General features: G+C 33.5%; 3 protein-coding genes across 9 annotated transcripts; all 3 read left to right on the top strand.

The window, feature by feature from the left end:
- Nucleotides 1-1246: 1246 nt before the first annotated feature.
- LOC108227559 (uncharacterized) lies at nucleotides 1247-9363 on the top strand. Of its 3 annotated transcripts, none has more exons than XM_017402784.2 (8): nucleotides 1247-1481; nucleotides 1606-1675; nucleotides 2599-2689; nucleotides 2771-2832; nucleotides 7993-8291; nucleotides 8362-8395; nucleotides 8477-8608; nucleotides 9083-9363. In XM_017402784.2, the coding sequence occupies exons 1-8, from the start codon at nucleotides 1434-1436 to the stop codon at nucleotides 9265-9267; spliced, it is 921 nt and encodes a 306-aa protein (XP_017258273.1). In that variant the 5' UTR covers nucleotides 1247-1433; the 3' UTR covers nucleotides 9268-9363. The 3 variants fall into 3 exon arrangements, with proteins under 3 accessions (XP_017258273.1, XP_017258281.1, XP_017258265.1); XM_017402776.2 differs by having other exon boundaries at nucleotides 1269-1481; nucleotides 8465-8608; XM_017402792.2 differs by lacking the exon at nucleotides 8477-8608 and having other exon boundaries at nucleotides 1266-1481.
- Nucleotides 9364-12103: 2740 nt separating this feature from the next.
- LOC108227203 (probable tRNA N6-adenosine threonylcarbamoyltransferase, mitochondrial) lies at nucleotides 12104-20005 on the top strand. 4 transcript variants are annotated; one of them, XM_017402246.2, is made up of 13 exons: nucleotides 12104-12449; nucleotides 12563-12607; nucleotides 13335-13409; nucleotides 13526-13622; nucleotides 13738-13828; nucleotides 15241-15290; nucleotides 16816-17006; nucleotides 17194-17279; nucleotides 17811-17886; nucleotides 17990-18073; nucleotides 18160-18274; nucleotides 19044-19132; nucleotides 19664-20005. In XM_017402246.2, the coding sequence occupies exons 1-13, from the start codon at nucleotides 12174-12176 to the stop codon at nucleotides 19799-19801; spliced, it is 1413 nt and encodes a 470-aa protein (XP_017257735.1). In that variant the 5' UTR covers nucleotides 12104-12173; the 3' UTR covers nucleotides 19802-20005. The 4 variants fall into 4 exon arrangements, with proteins under 4 accessions (XP_017257735.1, XP_017257727.1, XP_017257743.1 ...); XM_017402238.2 differs by having other exon boundaries at nucleotides 18136-18274; XM_017402254.2 differs by lacking the exons at nucleotides 19044-19132; nucleotides 19664-20005 and adding an exon at nucleotides 18459-18643 and having other exon boundaries at nucleotides 18136-18274.
- A 498-nt stretch (nucleotides 20006-20503) lies between these two features.
- LOC108220867 (uncharacterized) lies at nucleotides 20504-23302 on the top strand. 2 transcript variants are annotated; one of them, XM_064079670.1, is made up of 2 exons: nucleotides 20504-21129; nucleotides 21265-23302. In XM_064079670.1, exon 2 carries the CDS (start codon nucleotides 21574-21576, stop codon nucleotides 23158-23160), a length of 1587 nt encoding a protein of 528 aa, XP_063935740.1. In that variant the 5' UTR covers nucleotides 20504-21129; nucleotides 21265-21573; the 3' UTR covers nucleotides 23161-23302. The 2 variants fall into 2 exon arrangements, with proteins under 2 accessions (XP_063935740.1, XP_063935741.1); XM_064079671.1 differs by having other exon boundaries at nucleotides 21071-21129; nucleotides 21221-23302.
- The last annotated feature ends 215 nt before the right edge of the window (nucleotides 23303-23517 follow it).

The following is a 23517-nucleotide window of genomic DNA, read 5'->3' as shown; positions in this document are numbered from 1 at the left end:
TTTGACGATTGAACGATATTAGACAACCTACTTCTTTTCTTTTTGTTTTCACAAATAATAAGTTTCGGACTCAATTCGTATATTAGAAAGATTACCATATATAACACAAAACTTCTCCGCCAATTCGTTCTATTCGAGTTTCTCGGTCTGTCATTATATCTCGGGAAGTAGAAATAATTCCAATTACGTTTATTTCGAAAAAATTGGTTGTTTTCGAAATTTATTTTGAAGAAATATATGCATTGTACTAGCTTACGTTATATTTTTTTTTATTCTTCAAAGATGTTTGCAGCAACATGATAAGAATTTCACGTAGCGAATTAAAAAAATTGGGATATAACATTCTAATTTATATGTAGATTGCATAATGTGTTCATAATAGTGATAAAAATAAATATATTTTAATATTTAAAAAAATAAAATTACAATGATATCAAGGAGGTTTTACTTGTAATATCCGCAAAATCCATTGATTTTTTTTTATCATGTTTTACTGACTAATTTATACTTTTTTATATTAAATTATTAACTTAATTTCACAGGAATTTTTAAGGTGTTCCTTAGACACACAAAAACATGAAAGTGGTTGAAGATGGGAAGATATGATGGGAGATTCCCTGATGTGTTCGTGAAAGAAGTGTTAAGAATTACTCCCTCTGTCCCATTTAATTTTATACGTTTATTTTCAACTGATCGACACGCATTTCAATGCTCTTATAAAAAATAGTTCCAGTAACTTATTTTTGAAATTTTATTTTTCTGTATCAAAATATTACATCCAAACTTTAATTCAAAAAAAGAAAATTTTAAAAAAAGATTACACAGCTATATTTTACATGAGCATTAAAGTTCGTGCCGCGTCCCCGTTCCCCAATATATACTATCCAGCGGGACGGAGGACATACAAATTTTCGTCTAATTTAAGTTCAATTCTAACTTTCAATAATTTTCAAATACATAATACATAATAAAATAAAAAATGTCCTTTTACCATCAGTTAAAAGTAGTTAATATATTTTTTAAAAGAATTTAGATATTGACTTTATAACTTATACAGTTATACTATCAATTTAAAATATATAAAGATACTGGATAAACTAAATTTTAATAAAATTTCAAATCAATCAATTATTATATTTTAATTAAAGTCCAATCCAATAATATTAAAATACTAACAAAATAATATTAAAAATTAAATTTTAACAGTGGAAACTTAAGAAAAGAAGTGTGTTCCGTACGAGAACTTATGGCCTTGGAATGCGAGAAACCGAAATAATTTGAAATTGAGAGTATCGCGCTCCACTCACCGCTGGGCTTAAATCAAAATTGAAGTTACCATCCGCTTCAGTAGTTCGATTTGAGGGCTTTCTACTTGCTTCTTCATCTCTTGAATTACCCCTTTTGTTCTTTTCATCTTCCTTTCAGACTTCACCATGGAAGCGCTTTACTCCAAGCTCCATGAAAAATACACTCATCTCAAGGTTCTCTCTCTCTCCCCCCTCTCTCCCCTCTGTGCCTCTCTCTCTCTCTCTCTCCCTCTCTCTCCCCCCTCTCTCTCTCTATCTATCTCGTATGTAATTATCTTTTCTCTCCTTTCGTTTGCAGACTAAGAAATTTACTGAAACGGAGGAGCTCAATCGCAACCAAGAAGAGAAATTCATGGCTTTTACAAAAGGTAACCGTTATAATTTTACATATGTTTTTAAGTGATCACATGACGATATTAGGTGTTTTTTCATCATTTTACTTTGATTAGAGTATTATACAGCACTATGAAACCCTAATTTCTATTGGACTCAGATACCGAATGAAATTATATCCTACGGGCTTGCAAATCTAGTAAATGCTGCTTTTATTAGTTTTTTTTTACAAAATAGAGAGATTGCAATATCCTTGTATTAAAATTAGTAACCAAAAGATCCGGTCCAAAGTCGAGAAGGATAGATAGGGTGATAATTTGCATCTCAAGAAGGATGAGGGTAATATATTTCGTTCTGATAATGATTATTCTACTGTTGGTAGTCATTGGTGGTTATCATGTTTACAGTGGGGATGCTAAAAGCAACACAATGTTCTTAAGATAGCACAAAAGCAATTGACAACTGATTCTGTCGTACAACATGATAACATGACAAAGAAAAGACAGTGGGCATAGTTCATGCTGGCATTGAAATCCCTCATAGAACATGATGCTTAGGTGTGCCTACAATTCTCCGTTGATATTGCCTTCTGAACATTGCAATACATCAATTTGTGTTATATAGATTGGAGGAATCATTTTGAATGTTATTTTTATCTGAATATGTTTTGTTATAGCAATTCATGTCAGATCATGTTTTAGAATACAAGAGCCAAATTATTTAGTATGCCCAATATCAAAGCATTTCACTATCATATGTTCCCCCCAATTCAAAATAAATCAATTGTGTGCATAACTAATTTATAGTTCAATCTAAGTTGAAGGATGACTAGTTGAGCTTATAATTTATCTTCTCGTGGGTTATTGAGCTACAATGTTTTTAAGTTTATTCTCATCATCTAAGCACAGGCATGTTTCAATCAAGAATAAACATATAAGACAATTATTTTGTCATGCAGCCTCAGATGAACTCCTAGAACAGTATAGAATTGAGAATGACAGACTTATGGCAGAAAATGATGATTTGAGATGCGAACTGGCTTCAACAAGGCAAGAACAATTGAGAAGTGCTCTTGATATTTTTTGAAGATCTAGAATAATATCTTACGATGCCATATTGCTTTAATGCAGATCTCGCATGGATGATAAAATCGCTGAGTATCAGAAGCTTTTGATGGAAGAAAATCACAAAAGTAAGGATATAGTGATGTCCTCAAATTTTGACTATTTTATTGGAATACATGATGGCAATACACTGATTGTTTTTGTCTTTAAAATTAAATATTTTATTGGAATAAAATTTTTTGAGTTCTTCTTGTTTTGGTGCATCCTATATATAGGGGATTGCATGTGACTGCAATAATTTAGCCTATCACTCTGTTAAACCCATGTTTTTAATACTGGTTACTGTTTATGCCATACAGACAAAATAATTACTGCCTTGCCAATTATTTTTACTATTATCTTGCAAATGTACAAAGTGTATATTTTGAATTAAAGAATGACATCTCTTTGGGAACAAAATTATTTGGAGGATTTGATATTTATGATAAAGACTCATAGCATGTAGTCAAGAATTACTAGTTTACAGAACAATGAAAAAAATATAACTCTTTGAACACTTGAGTTGATTTTGCTTGAAACAATGAAACGAGAAGGATTAAGATTCGAGGCAATTCTAATGTTGTTGCTCATTCTTGTTTGGGTTGATAAAACTGGAAAATTCTAAGAAATTTATTGGAAGGAGAGAACAGGAAGAGATTTCAGTTTTACAAACCTGAATGCTAAAACAACAAACATCATTCTTAAAAAAATTGAAGGAATATGTCTATACAGCTAGATATATAGTGTTGGGTTATTTATAATACCCATTGCGTGGAAATCAGGTACAACATCTTATGCAGTATGAGATTTGTAATGTGCAATTCCCAAGACTTAGCATACTGAGGTTTATTGTGGTTTTAATTAGATTACCATATAAAGAATGTTACTAGGTTTAGTCGCTAAAGCTAATCATTACTTCTCCACCATTCCTTTCAGTTGAATGGGAATACATAAAAAGAAAGACCATATGTGTATAGTTCTTTCATGTCCAAATGCAATAAATATTATTGTGCAAGGTCACTGTATAATTGGGACAACTTGACGTGAGTGAAAAATCTATATATAATATTATAAGCGTATAGAGTTTTACTACCTAGTGGCATCAGACCATTGTCTCAAGATGGATAGTTTTGTATATGATTGTTGAATTTGATGTTTATGCATATGTTTTGTGCATTTATATTTGTAGGAATTTGACTTATGGTTATGTGTTTTTCATTCATTGTGATTGTATGATTTCTTTTGGGAATATCATAATCATGATAATGTTTGTGTAAATCTCCTTCAATTTGTATTACTGCAGTAGGTGCAATTTATAAAAATTTAGTCAACTACATATAATAATGTTGCCACATGTTTGATTTTCTTTTGTTATTGTTATTTTGAGTATGTAGTATCTACACACCCTTTTTTATATATACGAGATATGATTCAATTTCTTTACTGAAGGCATCTATGGAATCATAAGGCGGGCTTTTAAGTGTAATTCTTGATTTTTATGGAATATATATCATCTATCAAAAACTCCGCTGCTCCACCTTGTTAAGACTTACTAATGTCTTATTACAGACCTTTTCTGAATTCCACCATAGAATTAAAATGGATTTGGGCACCTGCTCTACTTTACCATCTTCTATCTTAATATTAATTTAATTGAAGCACAATATTTTCAATGTAACATCTTTTGCATAGATTTATTCCTTTTGATATTATAGGATGCGTGTTTATTCTTTATCCAATTAAATGCAATTGAATGGCCAACGGAAAAAAATCCCATGGAGAATCAAATGTGTGATATTTGTAAAATATTTAATTATTAATGTGAACAACATACCACTATATAACTGTAATGGAAGGTGGTTCTTTGAGTTTGACCAAGTTTAGTACTGACATTTTACTTTATGGAGAGTACAAACTTATATGTTAACGTTTCTAGCTAAAAACTAAGCATTGCTGTTGTCTTAATTATCTTGTTCAATTGGTCCTCCAATTGAAAACCCAAACTCCGAGAAGCAGAAAAGTTGTAGTTTAGTAAATCCCAAGGCACAACATTCCTGTAGCATTAGGGGCAGCATGATTTGATGATAGATATCTTTCAAGGGTTTTCTAGACTAAATCGAATATGTTTTACGAACGAAAAGTCAAAAAGCAGGACAAGCAATCTTTTAGCTTGTCATCTTTATGTCAGATATGAAGGAAAGTGAATTATCAGGGTACATATCACAGTACATCAGTTCTAAATAGGGTGCATATCATGCAGAACATTACTTCTAAATCAAGACACTAAAGCTTGTTTTCATTGTTAATTTTCTTGTGCATTTGGTACAACATGTCTGATGCGGATCTAGCAAACATAAAATTATATAAAAAGTTATTGTATGTTGATATTTGAACTAATATAAATTATTAGATTTAAAATTATAGGTTATATTAGTTATGATAGTGCAGTAACAAAAAGAGAATTTTCCTTTAATCAGTAGAGTAGTAAATTAGTATCAAGAAGTAGTTTGCTTATTACCATGACTATATATAGGGCTAATTTTATAAACAATATAGTCTTCTATCATTTTTAGACTTCTATTGATATTAAACTAAGATTCTTCTCGTTTTATGGCTTGCAATCCAAGAACTCTTCTCCCTTCCATGGTTGGAAATCCTGAGGATAGTAGCCTTTTTTGTATTAATCACCCATCCATTCCCTAATCACTACTCAATAATACTTTTCCTACATCAATATCCCTTCCTGCACAATATGGTCATTTATCATTAGTTATGACTCCAGAAGATAAATGGACTTGTTAATGAGCTTAGTTCTCATTGTGTGCAAGAAGAACATAGACCGAAGCGTGAGAAGACTGATAGTGCTCATATTTCAACTATTTCAAAGTTCAATAAGCGAAAGAGAAGTAAAGAAAGAGAAATTGCAGTGGGAATTTCACAACCCAAGAATGTAAAGACTAATGAAAAAGGTCGTACCTGTTTCTTTTGCAAGAAATCCGGTCACGTAAAAAAGAAATGTCCCGAGTTCGCTGCATGGCGCATGAAGAAAGGTAGATTTTTAGTCCTTTTTTTTTAAAAGTTAATTTATCACCTAGTAATGGTCGCTGGGTAGATCTTGGTGCTTCTATTTACACAAGTATTTCTATACAGGGTTGAATTTGGAGCTAGTCGTCAAGTGATGTTGAAGGATTGATCTGTGTGGGGGTTGAGTCAATGACGATGCAGGACTTGTTGAACTCGTTAGCTTTTTTTGGATTATCTTTTGATATCGGTCAGTCTATTAAATTAGGGGAGACTAATATAGTGCCATCATTTTGATGGAATTAGGTTTTCATTTTTGTTTTGGACAATATGTGGGCTTGTTACTTTTTTCTAATATAGTGCTGGCTGGTTTTTTTGAACGATATATATTAGGTCTTTAATAAATAGTTAATGTTTGCTATATACAATTGCTTTATTCATAAAGGGAGGATAGAGAGGCTTGTGTTGGGCGGAATACTTAAAGCCGTTAATGTATATGTTGAACATTGTTGAATGTGTTAAACAGAGGCAGATAAACATTAGGAAGTTGAGTGCTTACAGAAATTGCTACATACAGTGAGATAAGTGGCTTATTTCTCTGAACACCTTGATATGGCCAACAGTAATTTACTAGAATCATATATCACTGTTTTTGCTATCGGTACCTTTGCTCAAGCCATGAAAAGTCACAAACCTTGTGCCATTTAAGGCCTTCAGAGCCAACGTTGAAACCAACCTGAAAAGAAGATTTAACTATTAAACGTGATTGGGTGGTGAGAACTATGGTCGAGATGATGAATATGGTCAACTTCTATGAACTTCTACCTACAAGTTTCTTAGTGGAACTTGGAATTGTCAATGACCCTTTACCTATATTAAATTTGATTGGGGTTCTAATTAGACTACCATATGAAAAATGTTCTTGGGTGTGGTCCCAACTCATAGGGCTAAAAAGAATCTTTCCTCCATTGCTATAATCTGAGTGAATGCGTATGGAGAAAGAAATTTAGCCTTTGGAAGACAAAGGACTCGTGATCCTTTTATATCCAATTTATTGGAATCAGGTATGTCATTCTTTTGATCGTTGTATAAGTAGGATAATCTGACATGACTTTAATATCTATTGAGCTTTAACAGAAAATTTATTGCTATTTAGAATTCCTTCAGTTAAGCTCCATGTTTTTGCTTATATTAAACAGCAAGGCAGCCTCTTATTATGTCTTACAAAATATACTAGAGATCAAAATCTAAAACCGTAGTGATTCTTTCTGGTGAAATTTTGATATGTGAAGTTTACTGACTACCTGAATTTATAGCTAATTATCTGCTATTAATGTTTTTTGAGATCTTTGGAAATGAATCTAATATTATATGTTTGTGAAAGATACAGTCAGTTGATATGCGGGTACATGGTGGAGGATATTCATTTTCTTTGTCAAATTAATATTGTATGCCTCAAGACTAATCAAACAAGCATTCTTACGTGGCATATGCTGTAATTTGAGTTTGTTTTATCTTTTGTTTAAAGAAGTACATGATATTCGGTCTCTCTGGAAAACAGGAATAAAGCAGCCAGTCCTTTTTTCAATCTACTACAGTAGGTATATGTAAAACAGACATGTACCGCCTATTTTATTACTCTATATGATATCAAGTATAACTATAACAAACAAGATATCTGTATCTGACAGGCAGGCAGCTGTGGCGAAGGTTGACCCATACGGCTGCCTGGAAATGTTAAACATGGATACACATCCAAGTGCAATATTTTGAAAAAGTTAATGTTTGGCCCAAAATGAACTGGAAAGTGTCAGCAATTGTTTTGAAGTATAATTTCATGTGTTCTCTGAACTAGTAGAAGCCCCTTCAGAAGAAAGCAAACCTAGTTCAATCGTTCTTTGCTAGTAACTAGAACCTTGGACGAGTTCTGTAAAATATTCTTTGTACAGGATACACTTATGTCATCTTATGTGTGGAATCTTGTTTGTCTAAGGGACAGTGAGAAATATGTGAAATTTCTTACTTTATATTACTGATATGCTTGCTGAGAATTTGCTTGTCATCATGTGTATTAGTGTATTTTATTGTTTTTATCTCAAACAGTTGGACCTGTACATATTGTAAACTGCTACCTGCGTAAGTAGTATATAATCAGTTCATATATTTCTAAAATTTAGAGTATCTTCAATTAATCCCATGCTATTTTGTGATGGCTATACTTGTTTCAGAAAGAGAACTTCTACAAGAAATTGAAAGGCTGCAAAGTCTACAGCGGGAGGGACTATGTTGCATTTCCAGGTTTGAGAAACATGAGAAGCCAAGTTCACCTGAGAGGTCTCAGGCTGGTTCAGATCTGGTGGATAAATTGGCTTCAAGTAAAAGGAAATTTAGTACCTCTGGAGCTAGTACAGAAACTATAGATACACAGTGTGGAGTTGGGGAACTTGATCAGGCTGCTTTGGGAAATTCAACTGACCGATCCTCCAAAAGAAGCAGGTTCAGTGAAAAACTACTGGAAAGTGATCAGGTACATCGCAAATTTTACATACTGTCAACAACAAGATATATTGCAAACTGACTACTTATTTTCTTCCCAGCCAAAATGCTGTAAACAAAAGACAAGCCTTTCAGGTATATTTTAATTCTGCAAAATCTTGTACTTTTATGCCATTTACTTTTCTAGTTCTAATTCCCTACAAGGCATGTCTTTAGGCGGTGAAGAAAATGTACCTGGTACTACCATCTGCATGTTTCAAGAGCTTGTTGAGTGCTTAGTTGGCATGAAAGTTTCTATTGTTACCAAAGCTGACGAAACATGTATTTCTGCAGTTCATCAGTCAAGTGGTAATTGCAAAGATGAGTTTACATTTTTTTTTTTGATAAGTAATAATTGTATTAACCAAGCAAGAAAATCCAAAAGACTACGTTATAACCTAGGCTAGCTTTGAGAAAAGGAACACACTACCAATCAACCAGCTCAAAAACTCTCTTTGTTAGCTTGATAGGCAACACATCACCATCTTTCTAATGGATGAATGCTTTCTTTAATTACTTAATATTCTTTTGTTTTTAAAAGTAACGACTGGTGCTTTGATTTGTAGCTGCTTAAATTGCTTATATCTGGGTCTTGTTAATTTTATACAATCCAGTTATCCAAAGAATAAGTATTCATCATGTGTGTAAAATGAAAACTCAGGTGTTAAAAGTAGGCTACAAACTTGGTCTAAAATTCACATATTGAGTTAATATGGTTAGTAACTATTATATACTTTGGGGTCTGTTAACTCATCATTTTCATAACTTTAACCTTGAGTACAGGTTATTCTTTTAGTCTAACATGGATGAAGAATTCACAAGGAGATGATGAGTTGCTGTATCGTGTATTGTCACTGGGCACCATTGAAAGCATTGCGCCAGAGTGGATGAAGGAAATCCTAATGTTTAACACCAAAATGTGCCCCGTCTTCTTTGAGAGGATGTCCCGTGTTGTAAAACTTTACTAAATGCAGAGTGCTTATTCAAGCATCACATGATTCTGTACTTTGTATTGTAATTGCTATTATGTTTGGCCATTGTGATTAAAGTCCGCCTTTGATCCACTTTTTATCAGTTAATTGCATTGTACTAGAGTAGTACCTTTATCACATATTGCATGCCATTAAAGTAGCTCCATTTGATTGTCAAAAAAAAGGAAGAAAAGAAGTTGCTCCATTTGAGTTAATAATTTTAGTTTATACACCAGATGGATAATCCTATTCTTGCTACCCTGCCTCTTATCTCTGCTGACTGCTGACTGCTGCCAGTTGGGCATAAATCCAGGACAATAACATGATATTTAGTCTTCGATAAGACTGACGCTTTGTTTAGACCATTAATAATCCCCACCAGCTCTTTTTTCTCGTAGTGTTGGTCTTATGTATATAATTTCAAATAATAATGACTTAAAGATCACATCGAGAAAATATGGTCTCATATACCATTTTATAATATTACATCATTTCGTAATCATAATTTCTTTTTAGAAAAAGCATAGACGCCGTGTTTGTAATTTTTTTAAAAAAAAATATAAACGTTATATCATGTAGTGTTATATTACATCAAAGGGTTTATTATCTAGTTGGTCACTGAAGTGGACTTAATGTATCAAGTTGGTCCCTGAACTAAAAACGGTATCAAAATGGTCACTAAAGTCACCATAAATATCAAACAAGTACCTCGAAATATGAGTTCAAGCAGCAAAAATATTATTTATAGAGTTTCACACATTATTCTTGAATGTTACCATAACCAAGTAAAAGGTTATGATTTCTAATATTTAGGATAATATATTTAGATTTTATCAAGTTCATTTATTATTTATTTTTAATTAAACAAAGAAAATAACTATATAATAAAAAATAAATGATAAATTAATTTTATAAAATCTTAATATATTATCGTATATACTAGAAATCATAACCTTTTAGTTGGTTGTGGTAACATTTAAAAATGATGTGTAAAACTCTAAAAATAATATTTTTATTGCTTGAACTCATATTTCAAGGTACTTATTTGATATTTATGGTGACTTTAGTGACCATCTTGATACCGTTTTCAGTTCAGTGACCAACTTGATATATTAAGCCCACTTCAGTGACCAACTAGATAATTAACCCTTACATCAAATAACGTTTTATCGTTACAAACCTAATACAACATGATCTTATATTACATCAAATAACGTTTTATCGTTACAAACCTAATACAACATGATCTAACATCTTGTTAGTGTGAATAGTGGCACTACAAACCTAATACAACATGATCTAACATCTTGTTAGTGTGAATAGTGGCACTGAGGATCATATTTCAATTCCAATCCAATCTGTGATATACATGGCCTTTTCTATAATTTTTTCTTATATTTATCATATTCAATGTTTATATTATTTATCTCACAAAAAAAATGTCCATATTAATTAGTTAACTGAATTTTGATAAAAAAAATTATCAACCCTGTAATGTAAAATAGAATTATATAATGTTGTTTAGGAAGATATTTGTCATGTTATTTTAGTAATTTATTGAATGAAGATACAGTTCACAATATTAATTGTTTAATCTAATGAAATAACATAATATTTTTTTTAAAATGTTCAACGTGTTATTGATAAAATTTAAAACACATATGAGAGTAAAGTAGGATTTCTTCATCTACAAAAGTTTATCGTCTAATCGAAAATCGAAAGATTTACTTAATAAACTCCTAAATTATAATCAAGATTACAAATATTATAAAAGAAAATACTTTTTTAGAAAATAAAAATGGCATTTCTAAAAAAATTAAAATACTTTTACCAAAATACAAATTCCATAAATATATTACTAATTTTTTGTATCCTTTTTAATGTGAGCGATCAAGATTATAATTATTTTTTTCTAATAATTGAGCGCTTTTTCCGTGAAATTTGTAAAATGCTCATTTCAGTCATCTAGCTAAAAAATTTACTGAAGAAATAAATAATCATTAAGCACAAAAAGTGCTGATAAAAAAATCTATATTATCCCTAGCATATACTATAATAAGCCAAGTCAACATGGGTATATATATCTATACTATACTATAATAAGTCAATATGGGTATAATTTGTAGTCCAAAATTTTAGTTATATTTTTTGATTTGGTACTCTCCTTTTGGTACTACAAGTCTACAAGTGTGGAGTCTATCTATTAGTCATACATTGTTAAACAGTTTCAAATACCAAAACCACTCATAACAATATATTATCATATAATATTTTATTAAAAAAATTATAATGATGTTATAAATAAAATTATAAATATACAATCTTGAATTTTTTTTTTAACAAGAACTTTTATATAACTTTTTTAAAATTTAACGTTTTCTATTTCAATATAAACACGAACCATTACATAACCCTTTTTAACTTTAATCTTGAAAGTTTTTGTTGTCAAAAAAACCAAGATTACAAAATTATGTTGAAATTCGATTGATTAGATGACTGAATCTTTCAAAAACATTACACGATCGTCTATGTTTTGAAAGATTTGAATTTTCTGATTTTTTTTTTATTTTTAAATCTACGTGTATTAAATTTGGATTAAATGTACTAAAATCCTGATATGTGTGTGTATTTATTAGGGTATTTTCAAGTAATCGGGAGAAAATATAATCAGTTGAATAATATAATTTAATTAAAATTCAATTTATTAATATTAAAATACTAATGGAATGATGTTAAAATTTAAATTATAAATAATAAATTACGAACTATATACCCGTCCGTGTTTCGCACGGGTTAAATGCTAGTAACTATAATAAACCAAAAAGGCTATAATTTGTAATTTTCGTTCTCCGAGACAATAGTACATAGCTGATGGCTTCCTCAGTTCCAGAAATTCACAAAAAATGGTGACATGTATATCCTCACTCACCTGCTTAACCCTCCTCCCAAAACCCCTGTTCAACCACATAAACCTCATCAAAAATTTCACTTTATTAAAAAATTTTAAACCCCAAAAATCCAATTTTTATTCACTCATGCTCTCACCCAAATCCTTATCTTCTTTATCTCTCCATAATTGCAGTGACCCAAAATCATATTTACAAACCCCACTTGCTTCAAATGATGATTTGGTGATTCTTGGTATTGAAACAAGTTGTGATGACACTGCGGCTGCTGTTGTAAGCCATTTCTTGTGCTTTGTTGAAATTTTGTGTGTGTAGTTATGTATGTGAGGTGGGTTTCTTTGGTTTGGTTTGTTGAGAGTAAAGATTGGGTCTTTTTGTGATTTTAGGTTCGAAGCAATGGTGATATTCTTAGCCAAGTTGTGTCTTCCCAGGTATAACATCTACAAACACTAGAATATCACTTTCAATGTTGGTTTGTGTGTATCTATTGGGTTTTCAAGTATTTCTACTAGATTGCCTTTAGTCATTTTTTTGTGTGAATTGTACATGTATACACATGAATGAGTGGACTTGAGGGTTTACGAAGATTGGTGGACTTGTGGTTAAGGTGATTATTATAAAGTTAAACAATTGAAGTAGAGGAAATGCGTGGTAGGAGGAAAATGTATTGTGTGTTCGGAGGATCAAGAAAAATTAATGTACTGTGATTCTGGGACGATTATTATCCTGGGGAACCTAATGTGCATATGAGTATAATGTTATGGGTTAAAGTGATGTGTACTATAAATGTAAGAGAGTATCAACTTGGTATTTTTGGACTGAGGGGATGTTTGAAGATAGAGAGTTTCTGTCTGAGTTTTTTTTTTTTTTTTTTTTTTTTATAAATAGCTTTCTTTACTTTGCAAAAACAAATGATGGGCCCTTGGTTAATGGGGACAATACTTCACACTTGATTTCCTTTTACTGATGTCTTTGACGATGCAAAACGTTACTTTGTAATTTGTATGTCCTAACTATATCTTTGAGTCTTATGCCTCCAATACCACCAGTAGCATTTACCGTTCCTAGCCAGCATTAGTGCACCACCATTACAAGCAATCTTTATAATGTCTCCTGGTTTGTTTTATTGTGTGGCACTAATACTTTGCCTAAATCAAGGCAGATCTGCTTGCTAAATATGGAGGAGTTGCTCCGAAAATGGCAGAAGAAGCACATTCACAAGTTATTGATCAGGTATTGTAGCTGCACTGAGTTGATTAACTTCATTAAAATTGCTTCTATGCCATCTTAAACACCTTCCATCTCTCAAATTCTTCACAAATATATTCATCCTCACTGCTTGTATTCAGGTGGTTCAGGAAGCACTCGATAAAGCTAAATTGACCGAGTCAGATCTTTCTGCAGTTGCCGTTACTATTGGCCCTGGTTTAAGTCTTTGTCTACGTGGTAATTCATTTCTATGCTGGTTCTTTGCAGTTATAATTTAATCAATTGCTTTATAATATTTTTGGGAACAGTAGGCTTCTCTTCAACAGATACATTTTTTTATGTATGCATGTAGTTGGGGTGCAGAAAGCCCGGAAACTTGCCGGGAGTCATAGTCTTCCTCTTGTCAATGTCCATCATATGGAAGCCCATGCTTTAGTAGTTCGGTATGTCATCTTGAAACTGAAGCATCTAAGAAATTAAGTTGATAACTTATGGCAGTTTTGGTCAACTATCATTAATTAACATGCACCTAACTAGATTACATCCAGAAAGGAGTCAGCAGTTGTCTGTGTGGTCCATCATAGCAATTAACTTTTTTTTTTTGTTTCCCAACTAAATGAAAAAAATAGTTAATTTAATCTCCATATGATGCTTTTCAGTAGTAAAAGAGTTGGCAAGGTATTCATGTATGTGTTTGTGGACGAAGCTTATTCCGTATAAGGGTGTGTGGTGAGAGTGTTGGACGATGGTCCAAATAAGACTGAAGCATAAATGGCTTGGTCAAGGGATCCAGGCTAGCAAACAAAACCCTCAAAATTGAATACATACATATTAAAGTAAAATAAAGACTAATAACAGACATTCTTTGTTTTAGACACTACAATCACTTATTTTTTTCTGGTTATACTCCAGTCTCTTTTTATATCTCTGTAACAGAAGGATCTGGATCTTTAATCAGGAAAAGAGAGGATACGTGAAAGTACAAATAGTTAAAAGCTTGATAATTGGTAAACAATGATGAAGTCGCTCTTTCTAACTGCTAGTTCAGCCTCATATCCATACCCTTCTTATGCACTTATCTGGTAATCAACAGAGACGCAAGACTGATATTCTTTTACTCTTACACAATGTTGTGAAAAGCGCAAATCGGTTCTAAGCGGTGGAGGGACCTTCTGGCGCTTAAGCGGTAAAGCGGACGCTTAAGCGGAATTTTAAGCGGGTCAATAAGCAGATTAATAATATATAATTAAAATATTTTGTTATAATAATAATATATTTAAAAAATAATATTATGTTGTGGTAAGAATTTAAATTTATAATAATTTAAATGAAATATATATTTTTAATATTTTAATATAATTATAGTATATTATAAAAAAATAATATTTTAAAAATAAAAAAATTGCAAGTCAACATCATTTTGACCGCTTAATCCGCTTAATGACCGCTTAATCCGCTTAATAGCCCGCTTAACTTTCAAAAACGCTCAGTCACCCGCTTAGTACAAAATCGAAGCGTTTTAAGGCCGATTCCGCTTAGGCGCCCGCTTAAGCGCCGCTTAATGCGCTTTTCACAACACTGCTTTTACAAGGGAGCGGTAGAATGTAGATCAAACATATCCTTGTAGGCCTGCTTTAGCCTAGAATCTTGATAAGTAGCTACCCCTTTGCATGTTGACCCGGTGCTCCCAATCATCTTACATATTTACCAATATGAAATGGAATTGCTCCCACATCACGGGCATTTAAATGTTGCGCCGTATTTTGTAAAGAAGACAAGTGATAAGTAATTAGATATGCATACACATGCACATATATTACTTCTTACATTATCTTACTATATTTGTTCTATCTAGGTTAACTGAAAGAGAGGTGCAGTTTCCATTTATGGCCCTTCTTATATCAGGTAATAACCTAAAAATTGATGTTCTTACGTAGCTTAATAGCTTTCAGTGTATTGCTATGCTGTTAATTGGTTTTGGAGATTTGGAAAACTCATGATTGATTTTAGTAGTGTTGGCACATGTGGAACCCTACTTTGAGTGTTGGTTCCTTATTTTAACATGATGTACTTTTTAATTATATTCCAACGAGATTACCACTATAGATGCTTAATATAATATGGAAGTCAGGTTATTATCTTATTATAATTGCAAGCTGTTGGTCGATGTAAAACACAGCCTCTTCTTTCATATCTTTTCTTATGTTATATATTAGTTAATTAAAAGTAATTACAACATGTAATTAAAAATATAGGAAAGATATTTTTCTTTTTTAAATTCACTCGAGTTCAGGTAATCATGAACCTAACTTTGATACTTCGAAATATTTGCTTGCATTATTCTTTGGCATGTTACAATACGCCTTACATCTCTATATGATCATATGCCTTGTTAACTGACCATCTCTTACACATGTAAACAGTTTCATGCACTCAACGAGAAGGTCGGAAGGTAAACGGTTATAAATAAAAAATTATTCACTTCCCAACTACATGTCTAAGTCTATAATTTGTTAACAAACTTTTAGTCTTGTTTTGTGCATGTATGTAAGAAATTAATGCAAAAAGGTATATTTTAGGTGTGGATTATTTTGTAGTTGTGGGGTTTTACATATTGTCATTTTCTCCGGGGCACCATTGTAAAATTGGCTTTTGCCAATGGTACCATCACATTTTTTTTCTTCTATATGTGGTGACCCTATACATTTGGTTTTCCACATATAAATCCCTTTTGGTAAGTAAAACGTACTAATAGAATTGATTCCGGACCAGAAAACAATTGTATATTTTGAAATCTTTGCGAAAAAATTACATGAAATAGACCCTTGAATCATGTTAAACAGAGTTACAATGAGAGATATGTTCAAACTCCAGAACCAAACTTTAACCTTTATTATGTCACTCATTTACTACATTTTGCATGATTTAAGGGACTATATCGTGTATCTTTTCGCAGAGATTTCAAATATGTAATATTTTGTATAGTCCGAAATCAATTCTATTACATTTTAATATCATACTAGGAAAAACAAATGTATAGGGTCACCACAGATAGAAGCAAAAAAAAAAAATGTGATTTACCATTGGCAAAAGCCAATTGAACAATGCTACCTTTAGAGAATATCCCTTACCTTTTTTAATTACTTTAGTGGTTGCAGTTTCTTACTCTTTTTTCAGCAATTATTGATGAGCTATGTGAAAATTAATGCTTTTGTAATTTGTAAGAGTTCAGTTTGTCTAATATAAGCTGGTGGATACTCATCATAAAAAGAATGTTACTTTTCCTTTGTCAACATTTTAGCAAATTTGCAACTGAAGACAAAAATTATCTGTTTTTAATTGAGCCCTGTACGACTTACTAAAGCATAGATACTATATTACTTTTGGGCTTCTAGTCATGATTTTTTTCTCTTATTCGTTTGCTTCTTAGGAGGACATAACATCCTAATTCTTGCACGAGAACTAGGTCAATACTTGCAACTTGGGACTACGATTGATGACGCCATTGGTGAGGCATATGACAAGACCGCAAAGTGGCTAGGTCTTGATTTGAGGAGGAGTGGGGGCTTAGCTATTGAGGAGCTTGCTCGAGAAGGAGATGCGGGATCCATCAAGTTTAAAGTAAGTTAATCTCCTACTGCTACTAATGTATAATAGTAGTTTTTACTCTTTAAGAGTGTTTGAGTGTGTGTGTGTGTGTGTGTGTGTGTGTGTGTGTGTGTGTGTGTGTGTGTGTGTGTGTGTGTGTATTATAGAATGGCAAGCAGTGAATCTGCATTAAAACTGATGTTTTGACTATATTGCTCAGGTCCCTATGAAGCAACATAAAGATTGCAATTTTTCTTATGCTGGCTTAAAGACTCAAGTGAGACTGGCAATTGAATCTAAGAATATGTAAACTGTCTTGGAAGTTTTTCATTTCTCTCTGTTCTTTTGTCTTGATCTTTTTACGGTTTCTCTTTACTACTAGTCTGCTTATATATTTCAGTGTAGTATGAAATATTGTTACCTACACTGTCGCTCTTCTTTGCAAACTGGCTCCAGTCGTACTTTCTTGAGGAATATTGGCTCTTTGAAATATGAGCTGCGCTCTTTCCTTGCAAAAATGCCAACTATATACCTTTTTCCTCTTACTATCCCTGTTGTAGTTGTTATTCATGTGTGTTGAGTTTATAAGCAATTATTCCAGCCAGACTGTATAGCATAGTTAGGAATCTCGTCTTGTTGGAAAACATCTTGAACCTGTAATTGGCAGAGAAGTGCAAATATATAGCTTTTAATCGTTAGTTGCATGTGATCCTATTGCCTGGTACACTATATATTCGGGATGCTAGAGTTATTGCACAAGCAAACCCTGATTTGGATTAGATCCTCATTTTGTTTTTAGCATCTTTACCTATTTATTCTTAAATGGGTACTGTGCAGTGATGCTGAAATCCCCATTTCTTCAGCTAGTACTGAAGACCAGAGCTCACGAGCTGATGTTGCAGCTTCATTTCAGGTTTAATATCATAGTTTGTTTACTATTTGTTAACTCAGATCCAATTTTTACCCACATATTAGATTTTGTATATGCACCTGTGCATTATAAACTCCTGTTGCAGCGAGTTGCGGTATTGCATTTGGAAGAGAAGTGTGAGAGAGCAATAGAATGGGCATTAGAGATGGAACCTTTTATGAAACATTTGGTACTCTTCAACTTTGCTGCAAATAGTAGCTATAGATATATATATTTTTTGATTCTTGTCAGCAATCTTTGTCTGCTTGTCTAAAGGTGGTCTCAGGTGGTGTGGCATCTAATCAGTATGTCAGGGATCGGTTGGATCAGGTTGCTAAGAAGAAAGGGTTGCAGCTTGTTTGCCCTCCTCCAAGTCTTTGCACTGACAATGGTAATCACCCTTTAGATGATTTGGCATTTTCTCAAGCGAGGGAACTTACTAAACGAAAGCGAAATAATTATAATATTTCTGTAATTATTTGTTGCATTTTGATTAACATCGTTATAAGCTGCCTCCAAGTCAGACTTCAATGTATCTTGTTTAAGATGTGCTGCGACTACATTGTGCTGTGCAGAAAAGGCCATAATTAGCAAAAAAGGAAGAAAAGGCCAGAGGATGAGATGTCATATGTTACAGTATCATATGAGCTTTTGCTTCTTTGCTATTTGCAGTGAACTATGTATACAAGATTACCAAAACAGACAAATATGGTGTTAGACTGACAGAGAGAGGGAGAGGGAGAGGGAGGGGTGGGGGTGGGGGGTGGGGGGGGTGGGGAGGTGCATTGGTTACAAATGAATGTGGAAATTGGTTTAGTTACCTGTTGGAGAGAGATGACACAGAGACACAGACATAGACATGTGGAGTCAGAGAAACTACAGATGAATAACTTTTTGAGGTCTCACTTGCTTCGTGACAGGCTTACAGCTTACTGCATTGATAAGTTTTGTAGAAGTTGAACTAAAAGTGCACTCCTTTAGATTATTATCATGTTAAACATTGCATGTGCATGTTTTACTTATCAGGAAAACGATTGTAACTAAACAGAAGTGTCTGGATTACTTTGCAAAAAAGATTTCTGCAATTTTATAGTTAAAGTTAGCGATTCACCACTACTTGTACCACACACTATTATTATGTCTTTGTATCAAATGATTAGGTGTCATGGTGGCTTGGACTGGTATTGAGCACTTTCGTGTGGGAAGATTTGATCCTCCACCTCCTGCGAATGAGCTAGAAGATGCAAGAGTGAGTCTTTTGGAATTTTTCGTCTTGATTATTCATTAATTGGAATGGTATCTTACATTTACTTCTTGATTAAGTTGTTGCTCTGGTAACGTAAAATTATTTTACTGTAATCTTACATTTAATTGTCCATCTGCCTTCATTGTTGTTTCATTCTGAGAATGAAATGTGATAGAGAATTTCCATTTCATTTGGAACACATGTATTACTTTCAAGTGATACGGTGGTCTTCTCCTTTATGCCAGAGCTGCTAAACATTTACATTTACTTTAATTTTGGTATACATCGTCTCAGTGACAGTGAACTGGTAAAGCTGACACCTAGTTCTGTCGGAAGTGCTGAAGAGGAAAATTATCTATTTAATTGCCTCCCTATATATTTTCCTTATTCTTTTTTTCCTTGTTTATTTTGTTTCTGTTTACTGTGTATGTCACCTTGGAATCATGATCTGGCATCAACTTTGTTTGGTACCTTTTCAATACTAATTCATAGTGTAGTAGTAATTTTGTCGAACATCTTTATGTTTGTGATCAGCTTGATTTGCGGCCAAGGTGGCCACTGGGTGAAGAATATGCCAGAGGGAAAAGTGAGGCCAGGTCATTGAGAACAGCTCGGATGCATCCTTCACTTACGTCTATGATCCAGGCATCTCAACAAGAAGAAAACACGTAGCTTTTAAACATTAGTCCATATATATATATATATATATATATATATATATATATGGTCACAGTGATTATGTTTCCGAAGCATGAACTGTGCTAAAGAGCTCCTAGACACTTGTTCATTATTTTTCTTTCTCGGGGTCAGAATTCTTGTGTATTATCTTATTTACTGTTGGGTTCTTATATGAGTGAAGACTTCATTTTCATGGCTCATGCACACTCAAGCATCTAACAGTCATGAGCATTTACTTAAGACCAGGTTGGATTGGTGAGAGGCACAGGGCATGTCTCTCCTAAAATTCTTTTTGACATCGTAACACATTTTTTTTTAATGATTTTTGTCAATTTTTTAAGTTTTTATATAAGCCTGAGTTTATTTTATTTTATTTAAAATAATGCAAACTTTCCACTAAAAAGATGAATCATCAATAGAGTCTCCATACTAAAGGAGGAGGAGATGTAAAAACAATGAAACTTGAGCATACAAAGCATTCTGACTAACTCAAGAGTCACCTTGCTAGCACACTGCTTGACAAAAGAACCTGATATGAGATTTGATTTATGTGTTCGTTAAAATGTTTTGGGAAATTATGAATAGTACCATTGTGTAATTGACTTCTCTAAATGGTACCATTTCGTGTTTTTGACTTACAAGTGGTATCACTCAGTTTATGAGCCGCTAACGATACTACTATTCCGTCCATTAAAACGTTAAAAATGTTAGTTGATACCATTTAGCGAGTAAATATGATACAAGACTATGAGTTGAACTGTTACATCCATGCAAGCCAAACTATTTGTAACTAAACACTTGAGTTCTTGAAACATTCAGTCTTCAAGGTGAAAATTTTCATAATATCCTGCTTTGTTATAAATAATGTTGAGTTCTGGCCAATCTACATGGCCTCGTATTCTTGTCTTGTTGATTCTGTACAAGTTGACAATTTCAGCAAGTAAATCAGTCTCTTACACCAAACACTGTGCTTCTGTTGTCCCTGAGGCAACTCCAACAACTTATGATACAAATGTCACCTTTTCTGAACTGGATACCTTAAATTCTTTTGTGCCAGAGGGTCGAAGAATCTTCCGCGAGAATTCTTCTGTAACTTCTCTCAATTTTCGCTCAGTAGGACGTATCTATGAAACAGATCTTAAAGGTGTTTACAAGATTGATGCTGAGTTGAGAATACGGGTTTATAATTATATTGATGATACTTATGATTTTGTGAGCATCTCGACGTCCTAGGAGGTTTGAACGGTTGATACATGGATTCTGGTCAGAGTCTTCTGGGAAAGGCTGCTTAGTGGGATCTGCTCCTTGGTACTCAAGTAAAGGTGAGCATATCACTCTTGAAGCTATGTTTAAGATAGATTATTCTATGAGTTGAATATATTCTAACAGTTTTGTATCTGGGGAATTAGAAAGCTTGAGTCATTTGAATGATGATAGTTACTTTAATCCGATTTCAGTATATTCTGTTCCGGAAGTAACTTGGTATGAGTATAAGTTAATATCTGAGGAAACTGTGAAAGAATACTATGTTTTTCATAATGCTGAATATTCAGTTCCTGGTTCAAAACTTGGAAAGATATGTTCGTTTTTCAACAAAATGCATCTCTCTGATTTTTCTCTGGAGTATGCGCGCAGTTGCAACAGTTCTTTAAGGAATTGTTCTCTGCTTGACGGAGTAGATAAATATTCGCCTGGTTATGTTTCCTTGTATATCATTCAATGCAATGAATACAGAAAGATGATGCGGCTATGATGAGAGGTATGATATGTTGGATCCCAACACAACATTAGTTGGGGAAGGATTGTGGGATGAGAAAACGAATTCTCTAGTCATTGTTGCTTGCAGGATTTCAAGTTCCAGTTCTTCCGGAGATGCTCATCTTGGGGATTGTTCATTTCGGTTAAGCCTGTATTACCCTTCAGTATGGTCAATTAAAAACAGGGACAAAGTTGTGGGACGGATTTGGACAAATAAGACTGCACAAGATGTAGGGTACTTCGACCCGATCAATTTCAGGAATTCTGTTGGATTCATAAAAGTGCCTGGTTTTAAGTATGAATACACTGAAATTGAGAAGGTATATAAGCTATGCCCAAAGAAGGCTCTTACAAGGGGAGAGAGATACCCAAGTGGAGAGTTCTATGATATGAGGTTTGACATGTCTTTGCAAGACTCAGAGTATATTGGTGGGGCTTCTGCAAAACCGATCTTCATAGGCAATAAATCGTATCTGGATTATTCTGTTTTCAGAACAAACTCAAGACAGGGAGGTAATGGAGAGAATGTAAAATCCGAAGTGGAGTTTGAGAATGTTGTTTCGGATAATGTTCAATTGAATGTTAGTTACAAATTGGGGATTTCATTAATGAGTGGTGTTAAATCGGGATCTGGCCGTCATTCTATACTGCATACATCCTTCAGACCACACGGTTATATAATTATATCTGCTGAAGGAGTTTATGATTCTGGGACAGGATCCCTTTGTATGACAGGCTGTAGAAATCTGGCCTTTCGCAATTTTCAGGACTGTGATATAGTCCTGCATTTCCACTTCCCCGGATCAACCAGGGCTAAAGGTGGTTTTATGAAGGGTAGCATACAAAGCACAAGGAATCAAAGTGACCCGCTTTTCTTTGAGCAGTTGAACATGACATCATCCGCCTCCACCAGTTCTGAGGAACGGCAATCCTTATGGAGGATTGATTTAGAGATCACAATGGTTTTGATCTCGAACATGAATGCATGTATACTAGTATCAGTTGCTACAATGGTAGCCTTCATCATGCAATTCCGTCTCCTTCAATTAGCCTGGACTGCACGACATGCTGGCCAGAGTACTGATCCGGACATATCAGTTGCTGAGATAAAGACTTTACTAATTTTGTTGCCAATATACATTGTTGGTGGGATGGATGCATATCTTTTGAAATGGGAGAAGTATAACTATAGCAAGTCATCGCGTGCACTTAACTATTCACGAGTTCAGTACCAGCAATATACTCTCTGGGGATATTTGAGATCATATGCTACCCTGATACTCGATGGCTTTCTCTTTCCCCAAGTCATTCTCAATCTATTCCAGATGTCAAGGCAAAGTGCTCTGTCTATGCCGTTTATCCTAGGAACGACATTGGTTCATTCAGTTCCTCATGCCAACCACCTTTATGTCAACAACTATGTGTACGCAAATCCTAGTGCAGATTTTTATTCTGCCGCTTGGGATACCATCATTCCACTGGCAAGTTTTTTGCTCGTTGCGGTCATATATTTGCAGCAAAGGTATGGTGGCCTTGTTATTCTTCCTACGAAATTCAGGGACTTGGAATTATATGCAATAGTGCCTGAAGCTTAATGGCAATGTTGCTTCTCTGGTTTAGTAATTTCTGTAATGTATTGTTGCCGTCTGCGGGCTTCTGTATATTTAACAAGAACTTCTTGTCCTCTCTGAATATTGTTTACTTCTTAAAATTGGAATTATGATTGCTTTTCTGTTTTGATTCCAGGCAAGAGCTCTCTTTTTATGCAGAATTCGTTTACAGACAGTTTAGTTTGGTCTTAAATTTTAGCTTAGATAAGAGGTTTGTCTTGTGGCATGTGTTGATGTTTCCTGCTACTTGAACTACTGATACTTGAAAAACTGTTACTCCTACTGGGCACTGGCTCAACTTTTCTTCACCCCCAACGGCATCTCCAACTTATAGAATTTTTA

Source organism: Daucus carota, chromosome 1 (assembly GCF_001625215.2).
Source record: "Daucus carota subsp. sativus chromosome 1, DH1 v3.0, whole genome shotgun sequence".
Lineage (NCBI taxonomy): Eukaryota > Viridiplantae > Streptophyta > Magnoliopsida > Apiales > Apiaceae > Daucus > Daucus carota.
The sequence above is the reverse complement of the archived record's forward strand: the minus strand, read 5'-3'. Positions and strand labels throughout refer to the sequence as shown.

Excerpts from the sequence above, each read along its gene's own strand:
- LOC108227559 (XM_017402776.2), top strand. The coding sequence starts at position 1,434 with ATGGAAGCGCTTTACTCCAAGCTCCATGAAAAATACACTCATCTCAAG. Across the intron at positions 1,482-1,605 it reads AAAAATACACTCATCTCAAG|ACTAAGAAATTTACTGAAAC; the intron begins GTTCTCTCTCTC and ends TTTCGTTTGCAG. Across the intron at positions 2,833-7,992 it reads GATGGAAGAAAATCACAAAA|AAAGAGAACTTCTACAAGAA; the intron begins GTAAGGATATAG and ends TACTTGTTTCAG.
- LOC108227203 (XM_017402238.2), top strand. The coding sequence starts at position 12,174 with ATGGTGACATGTATATCCTCACTCACCTGCTTAACCCTCCTCCCAAAA. Across the intron at positions 13,829-15,240 it reads GCCCATGCTTTAGTAGTTCG|GTTAACTGAAAGAGAGGTGC; the intron begins GTATGTCATCTT and ends TGTTCTATCTAG. Across the intron at positions 18,275-19,043 it reads AAGTCTTTGCACTGACAATG|GTGTCATGGTGGCTTGGACT; the intron begins GTAATCACCCTT and ends TCAAATGATTAG.
- LOC108220867 (XM_064079670.1), top strand. The coding sequence starts at position 21,574 with ATGTTGGATCCCAACACAACATTAGTTGGGGAAGGATTGTGGGATGAG.